Here is a 14,226-nt window from a genome sequence, read left to right as displayed (position 1 = left end):
AATAATTTATATAAAAATATGATAACGTCACTTTTGATCAATTTAACGCATTTTTGCTGAATAAAAGTGGTAAATTCCTTTAAAAAAATCAAAATGATTGTCACAAAAACAGCTAAGTTTATCCTCTTCCTGGCTGGTGGCCGCAGCTATGGGTGGAAGGAGGAGGAGGTGCGTGTCATGAGAAGGTTGAGAAACAAGCCTCGGCTTCCTGTGAAGCGGCGCCCACGTGATGTCCGACCGCCCCTCTGGCCCAGCTAAACCCCCAGCAACACTCAGCGACAGGTGCAGGCTACAGCGTTCCCCAACCGGCCCAGCGTTCCTCCATAATCTCCCCCCGCTCGCTGCGGCTGTGTGGTCAGGGCCATCTCTCCCCGGTCTCACAAACAAGCCATTGATCATCCTGGCAGCAAAACAACACAAAGCCCTTCAGGCCCACAAGTGCAGAGAGAGCAGACCAAGCGAGGACAGACAGGTGGATAGGACTTGTCTGTTTGTTTATTTTTGTAGTTAACATGCTAAAAAAAAAGCAGGGCACATTTCCTACGGGCACGAGAGGGGGAGGGGGAGATGATATAGAAGCAGGCCATTAAACGAGCGAACGCTGACAGAGACAACAGTGATTCCAGAGAACGCTGAGCAGTAGAGCAGTTAACAGACTGCCTTCTGTATACTTCGACAGGCAGAATCTGAACAGGGTGTGTGTGTGTGTAATAGATATTGGGTCTCATTCACTAATGCCAAGCGCTCACCACAAGACTGAAGCTTGTCGCCCTGCACACATTTAACCCTTAAATACATGAACGTTTCGCCATTATAACATATTCGGGTCTTTCTCAAACATATTCTCAAAACTATCATTTTCAACATCTTCAAAATCAATATTTTGATCGCTGACAGCTTCTTCACCAGATCCATCAAGTGACAGTGCTTAAATTAAGCCATTCAAGCGCAATACGACACAAAAGAGAACGTAGTGCTGTACTAACGCGTCTGTGAAACTCCTATCTGTGTGACACACACACACATTCACCCAAAAGTATGCCAAAATGCCCGTTTTGTCGAGAATCCTCGAAAGCACGGTCTTAAATGAGTTAAATAGTTCCTTAATTCATCAGAATTTATTCGTGTAAGATCCGCGGCAGGTCTTAAAGTGACAGCAACCTAATAAACCTGCTGCTGTCTGTCATCAAGGATAATAAAAGTACGTCACTCACTGCTCTTGACTGAATAACTTTTGCAGCTTTAATAAGGATTAATCCATATTTAATTTATAACTTATTCAAGTGAAGACTGTGACATGTTTGATAACTTTACTCAATCTCAGTATATTTCCTAGCTCTTAGATCTACCTGAAAATCTTAAAGCACTGTTTACAAGGTTACATGGGTCAAAGACAATGAAAACAATAACCTTTTTGTGCATTTTTGCAAGGAATGTAAAAATCTGAACCAGTTTGACTGGGCCAATAATGAAAAAAATTATTTGGAGATTACATGTATGATCACAATATAATGATGTTAAGTGCTATTAATTGTGATTAACTACAGAAAAATGTGCAATTAATTAGTTATTTTTCAATTGATAGACAGCACTAATAAATGTGAAAAAGTTTTCTGTGAACATAAGTAAAAACACTTGTACTAAGATGTTATTGAATGAGACCCATTGTGCGAAAAACAAGGCAGAGGAAGAGAAAAAAGAGGTGAGAGAGAGAAAGAAAACAAGGCAGAGAAGTGGTATTTTTTAAAGCAGAGTGGCGCTCTGAGATAGAATAACATTCATGCAGGGCAGGGGTGTAACTCTTCCACCTCTTAAAACACGCAGTCAGGCTGTGAGAAAGCATATTTGTTTCCGGTTTCAGTTTGAATGGTAGCACTTAGCACTGGTTTGCGAGCGGGAGTGGAGACATAGTTGAAGACCGCATCTCTCAGATGCACTCAGATGCTCAAATTAATCTGGCTAAGTGTTAGAGCCGATACGGTGAGGATGAAGATCCCTAAAGCTCCTGAAGGATCTCCTTTCAAAACAGCCCAAATCAGATCTTCTCTATTTATAGCACAGGAACGGGACAAATGTCTGAGGCCTCCCACATTGATGCGAACATCAAGATGAACACACTAATGACTGGTCCTTAAAATGAAAATTGGGAGCTGTGAAAGTGTCACCACGTCAAAACAAGGTCTGTATCTTCGGCAAGAGAGCAGAAGTTCATATGCTTCGATAAGAGGAACATTACAGCCATAGCGACTCTCTAATGAGGTCAAGGACACCTTCCATTTATGAGTGCAATTTTTAGAATATGAATATTAATGTTAATAAGAATATTATTATATTAAGAACTATAATATTAATATAATATAATCCTAATGCTATTTTTGACATTTTACTTGAAAACAAGACACTGTAAAGTTGCATCCACTGCATTTAAAATGAATAAATGCTTAAATTAATGTAATAAAAGTATCTATTAATAAATGTATTTATTTAAACATAAACTTATAAATATAAATATATAAAATGTTATTACGAATATTAATAATCTTTAAACATTTTAAATCAATATTTATTTTTCTCATAGGCTATTTCTAAACAATGTTAATAAAAGTGCATATTATTATACATATGCATGCCTACTATATTCTTAATATTATTAAGCATTATTAGAAATTTTACTGGAAAAAAATACAATTTCAACTAATATGTAAACCTTTATACAATATTAAGGCTTTGTAAAATAAATGTATTATAATATTTTGTGAAATTTTCCCCCCAAATATTTATAGTTAAATAAGTTATTATATATATATATATATATATATATATATATATATTTTTTTTTTTTTTTTTTTTTTTTTTTTTTTCAGTGTACTTTCCATCCCCGTTATGTTTATGTATTGCACAGGAAATAGCCAATGATGCATCAGTTGAGTAGCATGAATTTGCTAAAACCCCAGTGCCTGCCTCAATAACCGAACACGGGTTATTACGTGGTGCTGTCGCACAGAGAGGGGAAAATAAAAAGAACGCCATCTGTTTGCAGGTGCCATGGAGTTCAGTTTGGGGCAGACATCAGGCTACACGGCCCCTGGCGACCGACGTGGGAGGGGCCACATCTGCTCTGGCTCTGCACACGGTCAGCATGCAAGACCCCCTAAAGCCATTAAACAACACCCCTTCTGCTCATTCTCCCTGCTTTTTAAAAGCCTTTACTGTAAGCCCACCCAGCACTGGGGTCATCACTTTCTGACCCGAGTGTGTGTGTGCGTGTCCTGTGAGAGAGAGCGTGTAGGCGGAAATCTGATCCGATCATGTTGCCTCTCTGCTAAGGCGGAAAAATCAGCATGGACCCGAGCATACATCTGTTTCCAAGAGCTCCCTGCCGGCTTTTACATACACAGCACTCAGGTGGTGACTTACAACTACAAAGCAGAGCTAAGTTTTAATGAGCAGAGGTGGCACTTGCATAATCAACTGCAAGTATCAATTTTGCCCAAGATGTTTCTTCTACCTAGGTTTGCGATCTGAACAGACAAAGTGTTTCTCTTGTGTTGTCTTCGCTTGAATGCACACAAAATAAAACATACAGCATGACCAGTGCAGTTCAATTCACAACACAACACAACCAAATGACTCTTGAGCAGATTCTTTTAATAAATTATTCAAAAAGATTCATCAGAAGTCCTCAGTTTTAATCAATCTAACATATAAATCTGTCATGGCATTCACCCAATTAACATCTGACACACCTACTGACAGGGTGTTGATAAATAGTTTAAGAAGTGTTTTGATGTATATAAAAAAAGAGTTATATAGCATAGGCTATTTATATATGATAAAAAGTTAAAATAGATAAATAAATGTGCAAATCCTTTAAAATTTATTTATTTATGATTATTAAGTTAATTCATTAATTTTTAGTTTATTTATATAATTTAATAATAAGAAGAAGATTATTATTATATATTTGCAGCAACCATATTCAGGCGAGTTACAACTACAAAACATTTTAATGGGCAGAGGTTGCACTTGCATAATCAATTGCAAGTATCAATTCTGTCCAATATGATTAATAATACAATTATTATTATATTTATTATACACTATAATAATAATAATAATACTTTAGATTATTCCATATATTATCATATTTTTCAATAATAGCATGTTTTTATTTGGTATTTTATTTCATTTATGGATTGTTTGTATAATTGTCTGTTTTATTTGATCTTATTCTTGTGAAGCGCTTTGAGATGCTTCTTTTAAAGGCACTATAGAAAATAACGTTTATTATTATAGTAATTTTCATTTTTGGCTGAACTAAATAGGTCAACTGTAATTTCACGTTGACTTAATACAAAAGTCTGCATTTAATCTCAAAATCTAATTAATTGTTGCTAATTGTCCTTGGTGAACCAAGTTGCTCTTTCCTTTAAAATTGGTTGACCAAAGCACTCTTGCTGGTTAAGCTTTAAGAAGCCTGGTAAGGACATAAACACACTAGCATCCAAAACACAACATACACCGAACATTTTAATAGGGCTAAACCTCTCACTTCCTTTCCACTCTGTCTTTAAATGACAGCTAAGGTATAGGGTCTCTTTATATCCTCCCAATCCAGCGGAAGCTAAAAGCTTCCTCTCTTTCTAATGATGGTAAGAGCCTTGCAAAATTAATAGAAGTAATGAGGTCCCCTGTGGAGGCAGCCAAGTTGATCTTGAGAGTCAGACCTCTTTTTAGATCTCTCAAGTCCTGCTTTCTCTTGGACAGATCTCAACTCTTTCTTCCTCCACCTATCCACTCAGCCAAATCCTGAGCGACTGTCTCTATCTTGAGCATGGGCATTAAAGCATACCGCATCTCCCCCAACACCAGTGTTGAGAACTACACAGAAATGCCTCTTGAAATCCCTCTGCAAGACTCTCTGGAGATCGGCTCCTCTCGCTGACATTATTTTCACTCAAAAGCCATCTTGATAAGCTATTCACCTTCACAAAAGTGGAGGTGAAGGTCTGGTGTGCCATGTTAACCAGTCATTAAGACTCCAACACTGACTCTAATCGTAAAGCCACCTCAACTCATCTAAACGTACTTCATTGCCTTGACTTCTCCAACATTCACCCATTAAATGGTGACTAAAAGCAGTTATCTATAGAAAACAAAACAGGTTTATATATATATATATATATATACAGGGGTGCACGTCTCATGTACTGTTATCTGAGAGCACAGCCAAACACACTCAAAGATCACACGCAGAGAGAGAGAGAAAGAGAGAGAGAGAGAGAGAGAGAGAGAGAGAGAGAGAGAGAGAGAGAGAGAGAGAGAGAGAGAGAGAGAGAGAGTGATAGGCGTGTATCAGACAGCGCTCGAACACAAAATTGATTCCTCTTTCGTGTTTACTTGCGCTTGAACATACAGAGAAAATTATTTCAAAATACCTGTCCCGGAACGTATTCTCTTGGTTATGTCATAAGTGAACAGTTGAGAAAGAAACCGGATGTGTGTCAGCAGTATATTTGGTCCATGCATTCGGTCTTAAAGTGACAGCAAACTAATATTCCTGTCATTAATGTTAATAAAATAAACAAAACATCAACATCATCATCATCTACCATGTTCGAGAGAAAAGAAGATAGCGAGGAGATCAGTCAGGAGGAAAGTGATTATATCAGCTTGTAGGATAAGTGTGCCATCTCCAGGTGCTCCCCTTGAGAACCAGACCAAAAAAGTGATGTGCACCCCTGTTTAACAGGTTACATGTTTTTCTATTCAAAAATAAATAGTATGACCAGAGTCCAGTTCACAAACAAATGACTCTTACAAGCAGTTTCTTTGAATTAGCAAAAAAGATTCACACGTCACCAGTTTCAATCAGTCTAACGAATTAGTCGCTGAAACTGTGATAACAGTTAACATACTGACAGAAGGTTTACTTGACAATGAGTTGTTTAAGATAAATATTCAAATAAAAAAGAAAAGAAATATAATAAGTTACATAGCATGAAATATTTATATATTTTTAAATAGTAAAAAAAAAATCTTTCTTTCTTTATTTTAATAATAATATTTGTAATAATAATAATAATAAAGTAATACAATTCATTGATATAACATTTTATTGTAACATAATAACAAAAATTCTTCTTTTTATTATTATTATTTTTATCAATGTTATGTGCCAACAACCTAAAAACGGAATGTTTTGGAAAACACTGACCCAGACACATGATCAGACACATAGATGGGTTTCATCACAATAGCCCACAGACCCATCAGAGACCCCTGTTCTTTCAGTCTCCAAAGCCTGTTACATGTAACAGGAAGCTCAGCTGATTAACATGATTAAAACATCCTGCTCTAGGGCCTGTCGACCACACACAGGAGGCAGCGTCGAGTGACAAGGTCAGCCAAATGTCAGTATGAGTGTGTGTGGGTGCGTTAACTGGCCGGGATTAAGACTGGTGAATGTTGACCAGAGAAACAAATGCCTCTTTACATAGAGAGCTAAATGGTAAAGACTAGATCTAGCAGGTGCGAGTCTGTATGTGTGTGTGCAAAGAAGGCGGGCTTCTTGGTGAGCAGCCAGGCATCAGGTCGATGCAAAGCAGGAAGCAGAGGTCCACAGCCCTTGCGCTGCAGTTCCTGTTCTCTGCAGGGTATCGCCTTCTCAGCGTAGCTGTCTAGAGCCACAGAGCCAACACCCAGCGCCAAATCACTCATACACCCTCACAAACACGCACATATTCACACTCACACGCCGAGAACAGCTCTCTATGTACTCAAAACCATCAGCCTTTCAGTTTTTCAAATGACCAAAAGGAACTATTTCTAACCTTGCATAAATTAATAAAGACATCTTGAAGGAATACAGCAGAAGATAAAATCTGAAGTGTGAGACTTCGGAGCCACAATTGCACAAATATTGACTTTTGTTTAAACAGGTTTCCAGGACACGCCCCTTGTCCGTCATTGGTTCTACAAACAGATAGTCCCGCCCTAGTGTCTCTGGGATAGGAGAAAGTGTTTTAACACTTAAAAAGCCACAGACTTGACAATAATTATGTTATGGCCAATTACCAACTGATATTGATATTAAAATTATTTAAAAATAATTAGAAATTAATTAGAAATAAAACACTAAAATTATTTTTTGTAAATGCTTCATGCGAATTTACATTATATTATATAACATTATAATGTACTGTATGTTCATTTTGAGGTTTGCTAAAAATTACATTTAACAGTGTTACATTATTTGTGCTTTTACAGATTAATGGCAAATGTAAAATAAATAAATAGCCTAAGTAGTGGCAATGAGCACGTACAATGAAATGTCCGATCCTTATCAATACAAAATAAAATCTAATTTCAGCTGATAACCAATATGGAATTTATATCATTCACCACAAGTATTTCTGTTTTAATATTTAGTCTAACCACTAAATTGCTGTGCACAAATATGTCAATGATAGCTGTCATGGCTCTCTCTCCCTCCCTCCCTGTCTCTCTCTCCTCGCTCTCATCAACTGATCAATCAGTCTGTCAGTGGATATGATGCAGGGCAGAAAATGGAGAGGCTGCGGGAGGGAGCCGGAGCGAGTGGAGTGCCGGGAATCCTGGAGCAAAGGCTGACGGGAAATTTCTGCGCTCCGGGGGGCAGCAGGAGCGACTCGGTTCCATAAACAAGGTGCATGATCGGTCAATAGGTTCCGTCACTCAGCGGGAACAGCGAGTCTCCATGGCAGCGCCACAGGGCCTGTTTATAATCAGGCTTACTGGGACCGAAAATATCAGTGCAAGGGAGAATTGCACAGCATATAATCCACTAACGAGTCATTGTCTTTCACGATGCTGCTTCGAACACCTGTGCCTGGTTTTTGGAGCATTGTTCGATGTCAGACTCACCTGTTTATGTGGTCCTCTCAGGATGTGAGCTCTGGCCCCCTCACACGCCGTCCTCATGGCCTCCAGAGACGGAGTCCCCAGCAGATCTGTGATCAAGTCCAGCTAGAATATAACAAGGAAAAGAAGAGTAGATAAGTGTTGTATATACAATGAATATAGAACAGCATCTGTAAAAGTTGCAAACATAATATAAGCTCTTTGTACGCAAATACACACCTGAGATCCAGGAATTCGTTTTTTAGCTACTGTAGCTATGTTTTAAGTACTAATTTATGAGCACAAAGACTCATTTAAACACAAGCAAAGACAAAATTAATTTTTTTAAATAAACAATAAGAAAGTCAGATGGTATGGCATCCACCAATCACATAACATGTTGAGAGAGAGAGAGAGAGAGAGAGAGAGAGAGAGAGAGAGAGAGAGAGAGAGAGAGAGAGTAACACATTTTATTACGGATCTCAGAAGGATAAAGCATACACATATATGTAAATAAATTAAAAATAGAAAGTCCTGATTTAAAACAGAAAATAACTTAATTTAATAAAAGAGGAGGAGAAGGACGAAGGGAAAAAATATGAGACTAGATCCATGTTCATGATCTGTACACAAACAAACTAGAGCAGAACCATGTTCAAGTAAATCAAATTCTTTACTGGAGAGAATTTAATGAGCCTTAAAGGGAATGTCGATGTGCTGTCGGTGCACATTCAGGGCTGTGGGGACGGAGCTGCGCGCACACACACACACACACACAGCCAGAGGAACAACCAGTCCCAGAGTCTCTGACACACTGCAGGGCCAGTATTATTAGAACGCATGGCTTATCATTTTCTGTGTGAAATTTTTTAAACTAAAAAGTGTATCTATAGTCATACTTCTCAAGACATTGTTTCATGTTTCTCCATCATATGTCATGAGAATTATGAGATTCTACACAAAATAAAGGCCTCCGTGTACATGCTAGAGACATGCTGTCCAAGCCATGACGGTGTTGCTTCTGCCTGCACACAGCCTTCAAGGACAGAGGGCTTCTGGGTCGCGGCCACACTGGGGCTTCAGGACAACAGAGCCTTGAGCTGCCGCCACTCTCTCATTAGCATGGCTGTACTTCATTTGCTAAGGTCACATGCTTAACATCAGTGTCCAGGATTTTCTGTTTTCACTAATAATGTTACTAAGCTGGGAATCTATAATAGCACTACTAATGTAACTGCTCTTGAATTTTTAAATACCGATCCATTTGATTACATTTTGTTTTTAGAATTTAGAGAATTAAGAGAATTAAACATATACATTTAATACCATAAATATTTAATACCATAATACCATGTGATCACTGATAACAAATTACTTTAAAAAATTGTAATGTAGGCACCTGCATTTTCTGTAAAGCTGCTTTGTATTGTGAAAAGCGCTCTACAAATAAAAGTGAATTGAACTGAATTGGATTGAATAAATGTATAGGCAAAAATCTTTATTACAGGTCATTAAAACTGTATTCTGCATTAGAAATATATTTGTGAAAACAGCACCAATTGCTGTGTTACTAGCAGCATTATATGCACAACATTTTTAGTGACTTAATGTGACAAATATTGGTGACACTTTACAATAAGTACCAGTACAATAAGTATCTTTACTAAAGCTCCATTAGTTAACATTAGTCAATAATAATAGTAAACTAATCATGTTAGCCCATTAAATAATATTAATGTGATTTTTATAATGTATTAGTAAATGTTAAAATGAATGATAAATGGTTTAGAAGTATTTTTCAATGTTAGTTCATGTTGACTAATGTACAAATGGAACTTTATTGTAAAGTGTTACCGAAATATTTCACGTGTCAACACATGACTTCAGTGGAATAAAATATCCTATAAAGTACATTTTAAATAGTAACTTTTCCATTAAGGTAAAAGCTGTCAGAATGTACACAAGTTGTTACAATCACGGATCTTTTCGTAGAGAATTTCTTATGCATTTGTTTTGAAGGTTCTTGCAATTTAACCCATACAAAACATACGGTTCCTAGCCAAACCTGTTGGAAACCTGCTGCCCAATGTTTTGCTTACTCGCCGAGTCGCCATAATCAATTTTGGCAAGTGCTGCTGAACTCGTCTCTATTTCACACATCTGAGAGGCCAAATTATCCACAATCATACTGCAATGAGAGCAGTTAGAAGCTTCCTTTTACAACTTGTAATACTGCAGACTGTAAGTTGAGGAAAAAGTCAAAAGACACAAAGTGAGTAGAATATGTTCCTAGATTAACGTCATTAGCTCTTCTGAAATCAGAGGGCTCTATTTGGCTGATAAGAATGTTGTTCCAAGAACAATAAATAATGTTGACAGGAACATGTTCTACTTGTATAAATCACATTGAGCTGTGTGAAAGAGCGCGTTCCTGCCTACAGATCGTGTGCTGAGCATGAGCGTAGGTGAATACCTGTTGGATGGGACTCTGGGCCTGGAAGAGGATGCGTCGGCCAAGCAGCTCGGCAAAGATGCAGCCCACAGACCAGATGTCGATGGCGTTGGAATAGTGCCTGCTCCCCATCAGGATCTCTGGCGCTCTATAGTACTGCGTCACCACCTCCTGGGTCATGTGACGCGACTCGTCCAGCTCCTCCACTCTCGCCAGGCCAAAGTCACAAATCTGTGTGGATATTACCATTATTCGCACGCGTATTAGGTTGACGTGGAGTCTGCAGTGTGCAGAAGATGTTGAAAAAAGCCTTTTTTTTCAATAAATCAAGCAATAAAACCAAAATCTCTTACTCTAGCATCTCTTCACGCTAGCCTATAACATGATGTCCCTTGTTGTCTGTTGTTGTTTTTTTTTTTTTTTGGTTTAGGTGTCTTTATAATTCTTTTTAGAACATTGTACAGCACATTGGTCAACTGTGGTTGTTTTTAATTGAGCTTTATAAATAAATTCAGATTGAGAAAATTAGGTGGAGAGGCTCATTCACGTTTTAACCAAAGAGATAAACACTAAAAGCGCTATAAACACAAGACCCAATTTTCCATCATCTTGAGCTGCTTGAGTGCTCATGGGGAATAAATAAATGAGAAATGCCTTTTCTCTCCACCCTCTCTCAGAAAGAAGGCACATAAGAGCCTAACATGCATTACTAACAATTTACCCAAGCAGCTCCACCCAGTATATCCCAGCGGGATCATTTTAGGCCTTCCCATAAGACATATTCAAATCCTGCAAGAAACACTAAAACGTGCACTTTATTGAAATTATTTCTTGTTTTTTCTTGTTCCATCCACAGAATGAGTGACAAGCTGCCAAGGCGCTGCTATGTGGTTGCTAGGTGGTTAAGTCAAAAGAGCCCGTGTTTCCTATTTTATAGTCAGGACTCCATGTATTTTAAGTGAAATCGCATAAAGAATGCTGGATGGAAATATCAAAACACATAAATTATGATCGAAACACATTTATAAAATAAATTCCTAGATGTGCACACAAAAGTTCATTATTTATATTTTTGAATTATATTTTCAGTTTTCATTTTACTTTAAGTTTTAGTAATTTTTTATGTGCTTTTTTGTGATTTTCGGATTTAAGGACTAAATGAAGGACCATGCTAAATGATTCCCTTTCTGTGGTCCAATAGCATAATCTATTCCTGCTCTCCCCTCAAGCGCACTTCTCTTGCTGTTGGGTGAAGTCAGCACGCACATACATCGAGAATTTATCTCTTTCTTTATCTCTCTCTCTCTTCCTATATCTCCCATATCACCTTTGCTTTCTCTTTTGTAGCTGAGCTCTTGCTATGGGATCCAAAATGAAGATTTATGTCAGGAACTGAGCAGATGAATCAATCCCAAGAGGACCCTGACCCCCTTGGAGCCAGAGATTATGTGTTAGTGTGTGTGTGTATGCTGTAGACCTGGCCTGGCCAGATAGATATGAAGCGTCCTCGGAAGAAAGGAATTATAAAGCAGAATTCAAGGCCCATAGGCTAGAGTGTATAATGCTAAAATAGCAGGAGAGCACAGAGACAAAAGAAGCCAATGCAATAGAGCTTAAACAGTCAAAATCTCATATTTATCCAACAAAAAGTATATTACACGTAAAAGCACAGCTAAATGTGACATTTATTATAGTGCTTTATGTAAAGATTGTTTTAAGTTAATGATGGCTTTTTATGTTGAAAGGCTATAATTACTCATTTCATCCTCAGAAATTGACAAAATAATCCATTTAATAGAGACATTAGTTGCAGAATTGGTAGATACTGGTTTTCATTAATAATATCTTTATGTTGTTGCTAAATTAATTTGGATATTCAGTGTGAAAATAATTAATATTAATTAGGTGTGATTAATCGTGATTAATTACAGAACAATTCATTTTTTTTTTTTTTTATAAAAATGAAATCACTAAATTAATATAAAAAATTATCTTAAGAGTCCGACTACTTTTCAGGGTCAACGTGTGTAAAATTTCAGAAATAATAAATTAATTCTAACATCCAAGCTGAACTATCAGAAAAGACTAAATGTAATTTTGACTAGTATTTCACTAACCTTGAGTACACAATTGCTGTTGACCAGTAGGTTACCAGGTTTAATGTCTCTATGCAAAATGCCAGCTGAGTGTAGATACTTCAATCCTGTGGACACAACATATACATCAGTCATCAAAGACATTTTGTGGACACAAACTGTATTGATATGAAGCATATGCTGTGCAGGTTTCTTGTTTGCTTTGAAATCTAATCCAGTTTACATATAAACAGACTTGTGCCCTATGGTGGTATCTTCACTCTAGGATGTAATAGAGTTTTGTGTCACTTCAAAACACTGTTATACGCGTTTCATGTGATTCATTAGGAATAAGGTGAACTGGTCCCTTTAAAACATGTCAGTTGTCCTACAGTAAACAACATATCCGAAAGGAGATTGATTGGTTCTCCCACTCCCATTCTTACACTCTTCCTCCTCAATGTCTCTGGTGAGAATATGATAGTAAGGAACATGAAGTGTGTGTGATTGTCTGCACGTTTCTCTACCCATGAGATCTTGGTGAAAAAAGACTAGGATGGAGAATGTGCGTGTCTGACCTCTGAAGGCGAAGTTTGAAGATTTGAAATAAAGGGCATAGTGTGTGTGTGTGTGTGTGTGTATCTTACCTCTGAGGATCTGATAGAGAAAGACTTTGACGTGGTCAGAGCTCAGGGGCTGTGGAGACACGATGATCTTATGGAGGTCACTCTGCATCAACTCCGTCACCACATAACTGCGGTTATGTCAAGGGAAACAACCATGCCAAAAATAACAGCAGGAAGTTCACACATACAGTACAGCAGCGCTTCGAATGATAGGCAGTTTTAGCACTCATCTAAAAACAGAGCCAATGGATAGGGAGGTCATGGGGAAGTGGAGAGGGTGAATGTGAAGAGGACTAGCATTTGTCTAAAGCACCTCTCCTAAACTGGAGCACACAGTCAGGAGTATTAGTCACACATTGCTACTTCTTTTAATCACAGATTTTACACATGCAAATAAATATGATGATGAGGCATACATTATACTTTTTGAGCTGTTTAGTAGACTTTAGTTACAGCTTTGTGGAGTAACCAGCAATAAAAAAATAGCTGTTTTCAAAACAGTAACAAGCTACTGTTTTCTTTGTTAAACTTGTTAGTTTACAGTTTAATGTAGCAAAATGTCAGACCCCTGTTCTAGAATGATCTTTTCTGTCATTCATTTCATTGTCTTCATTTTAGTAAATCATTAAATAAAACTACATATGTGTCAATATATATGAAAATGACTTTTAATATTTAATTGTAACGGTACATCTATTCATTCCGGACGGTCATGGTACGGACGCATACAGTCAGAAGACAAATACAGTCACAGGCGATCCACACTCCAATCCAGAAGCGCATGATAATGCAACGCTGTTTGCTAACCACCGCAACAGGGAAAAAAAACAGAAGAAGAGACAATCTATGCTCCAACCCAAAACAAGAGTTCAGATGTTTCAGTTTTGGAGCTGATTGTGACCAAATACTTTTTTTTTTTTTAGCCCTACAGAAAAAAAGCCCTATGCAAGAGTGCATTCTGTATAGTGCTTAATACACTATATGAGGCTGTACTGTACCAACTACCTCAGGGGGACTAAATGCTGCTAGGTGGAACAAATTTTGCACTACTGTCTGTTCAAAATAAATGAAAAGAAGCCTAGCATTGGGAATTTGTTGCTTTTTCCTGTTGTACCAAACTTGTATCGAACCGTGACCCCAAAACATATATTTAAATATAATTATTTAAATATAAATAAGTATTTTTATATTT

General features: G+C 37.5%; 1 protein-coding gene across 1 annotated transcript in view; it reads right to left on the bottom strand.

Moving 5' to 3' along the window:
- nlk2 (nemo-like kinase, type 2) overlaps positions 1-14,226 on the bottom strand; it is a 71,351-nt gene that overhangs the window by 8,340 nt on the left and 48,785 nt on the right. Inside the window, exons 4-7 of the mRNA XM_079887033.1 lie at positions 13,056-13,162; positions 12,451-12,536; positions 10,355-10,564; positions 7,906-8,007 (exon numbers count right to left, since the gene is read on the bottom strand). Coding sequence (XP_079743159.1) covers positions 7,906-8,007; positions 10,355-10,564; positions 12,451-12,536; positions 13,056-13,162 — 505 coding nt within the window. The remainder of the gene's footprint in view (positions 1-7,905; positions 8,008-10,354; positions 10,565-12,450; positions 12,537-13,055; positions 13,163-14,226) is intronic.

Source organism: Squalius cephalus, assembly GCF_949319135.1.
Source record: "Squalius cephalus genome assembly, chromosome: 11".
NCBI classification, from domain to species: Eukaryota; Metazoa; Chordata; class Actinopteri; order Cypriniformes; family Leuciscidae; genus Squalius; species Squalius cephalus.
This window is presented reverse-complemented; position numbering and strand designations above follow the sequence as displayed.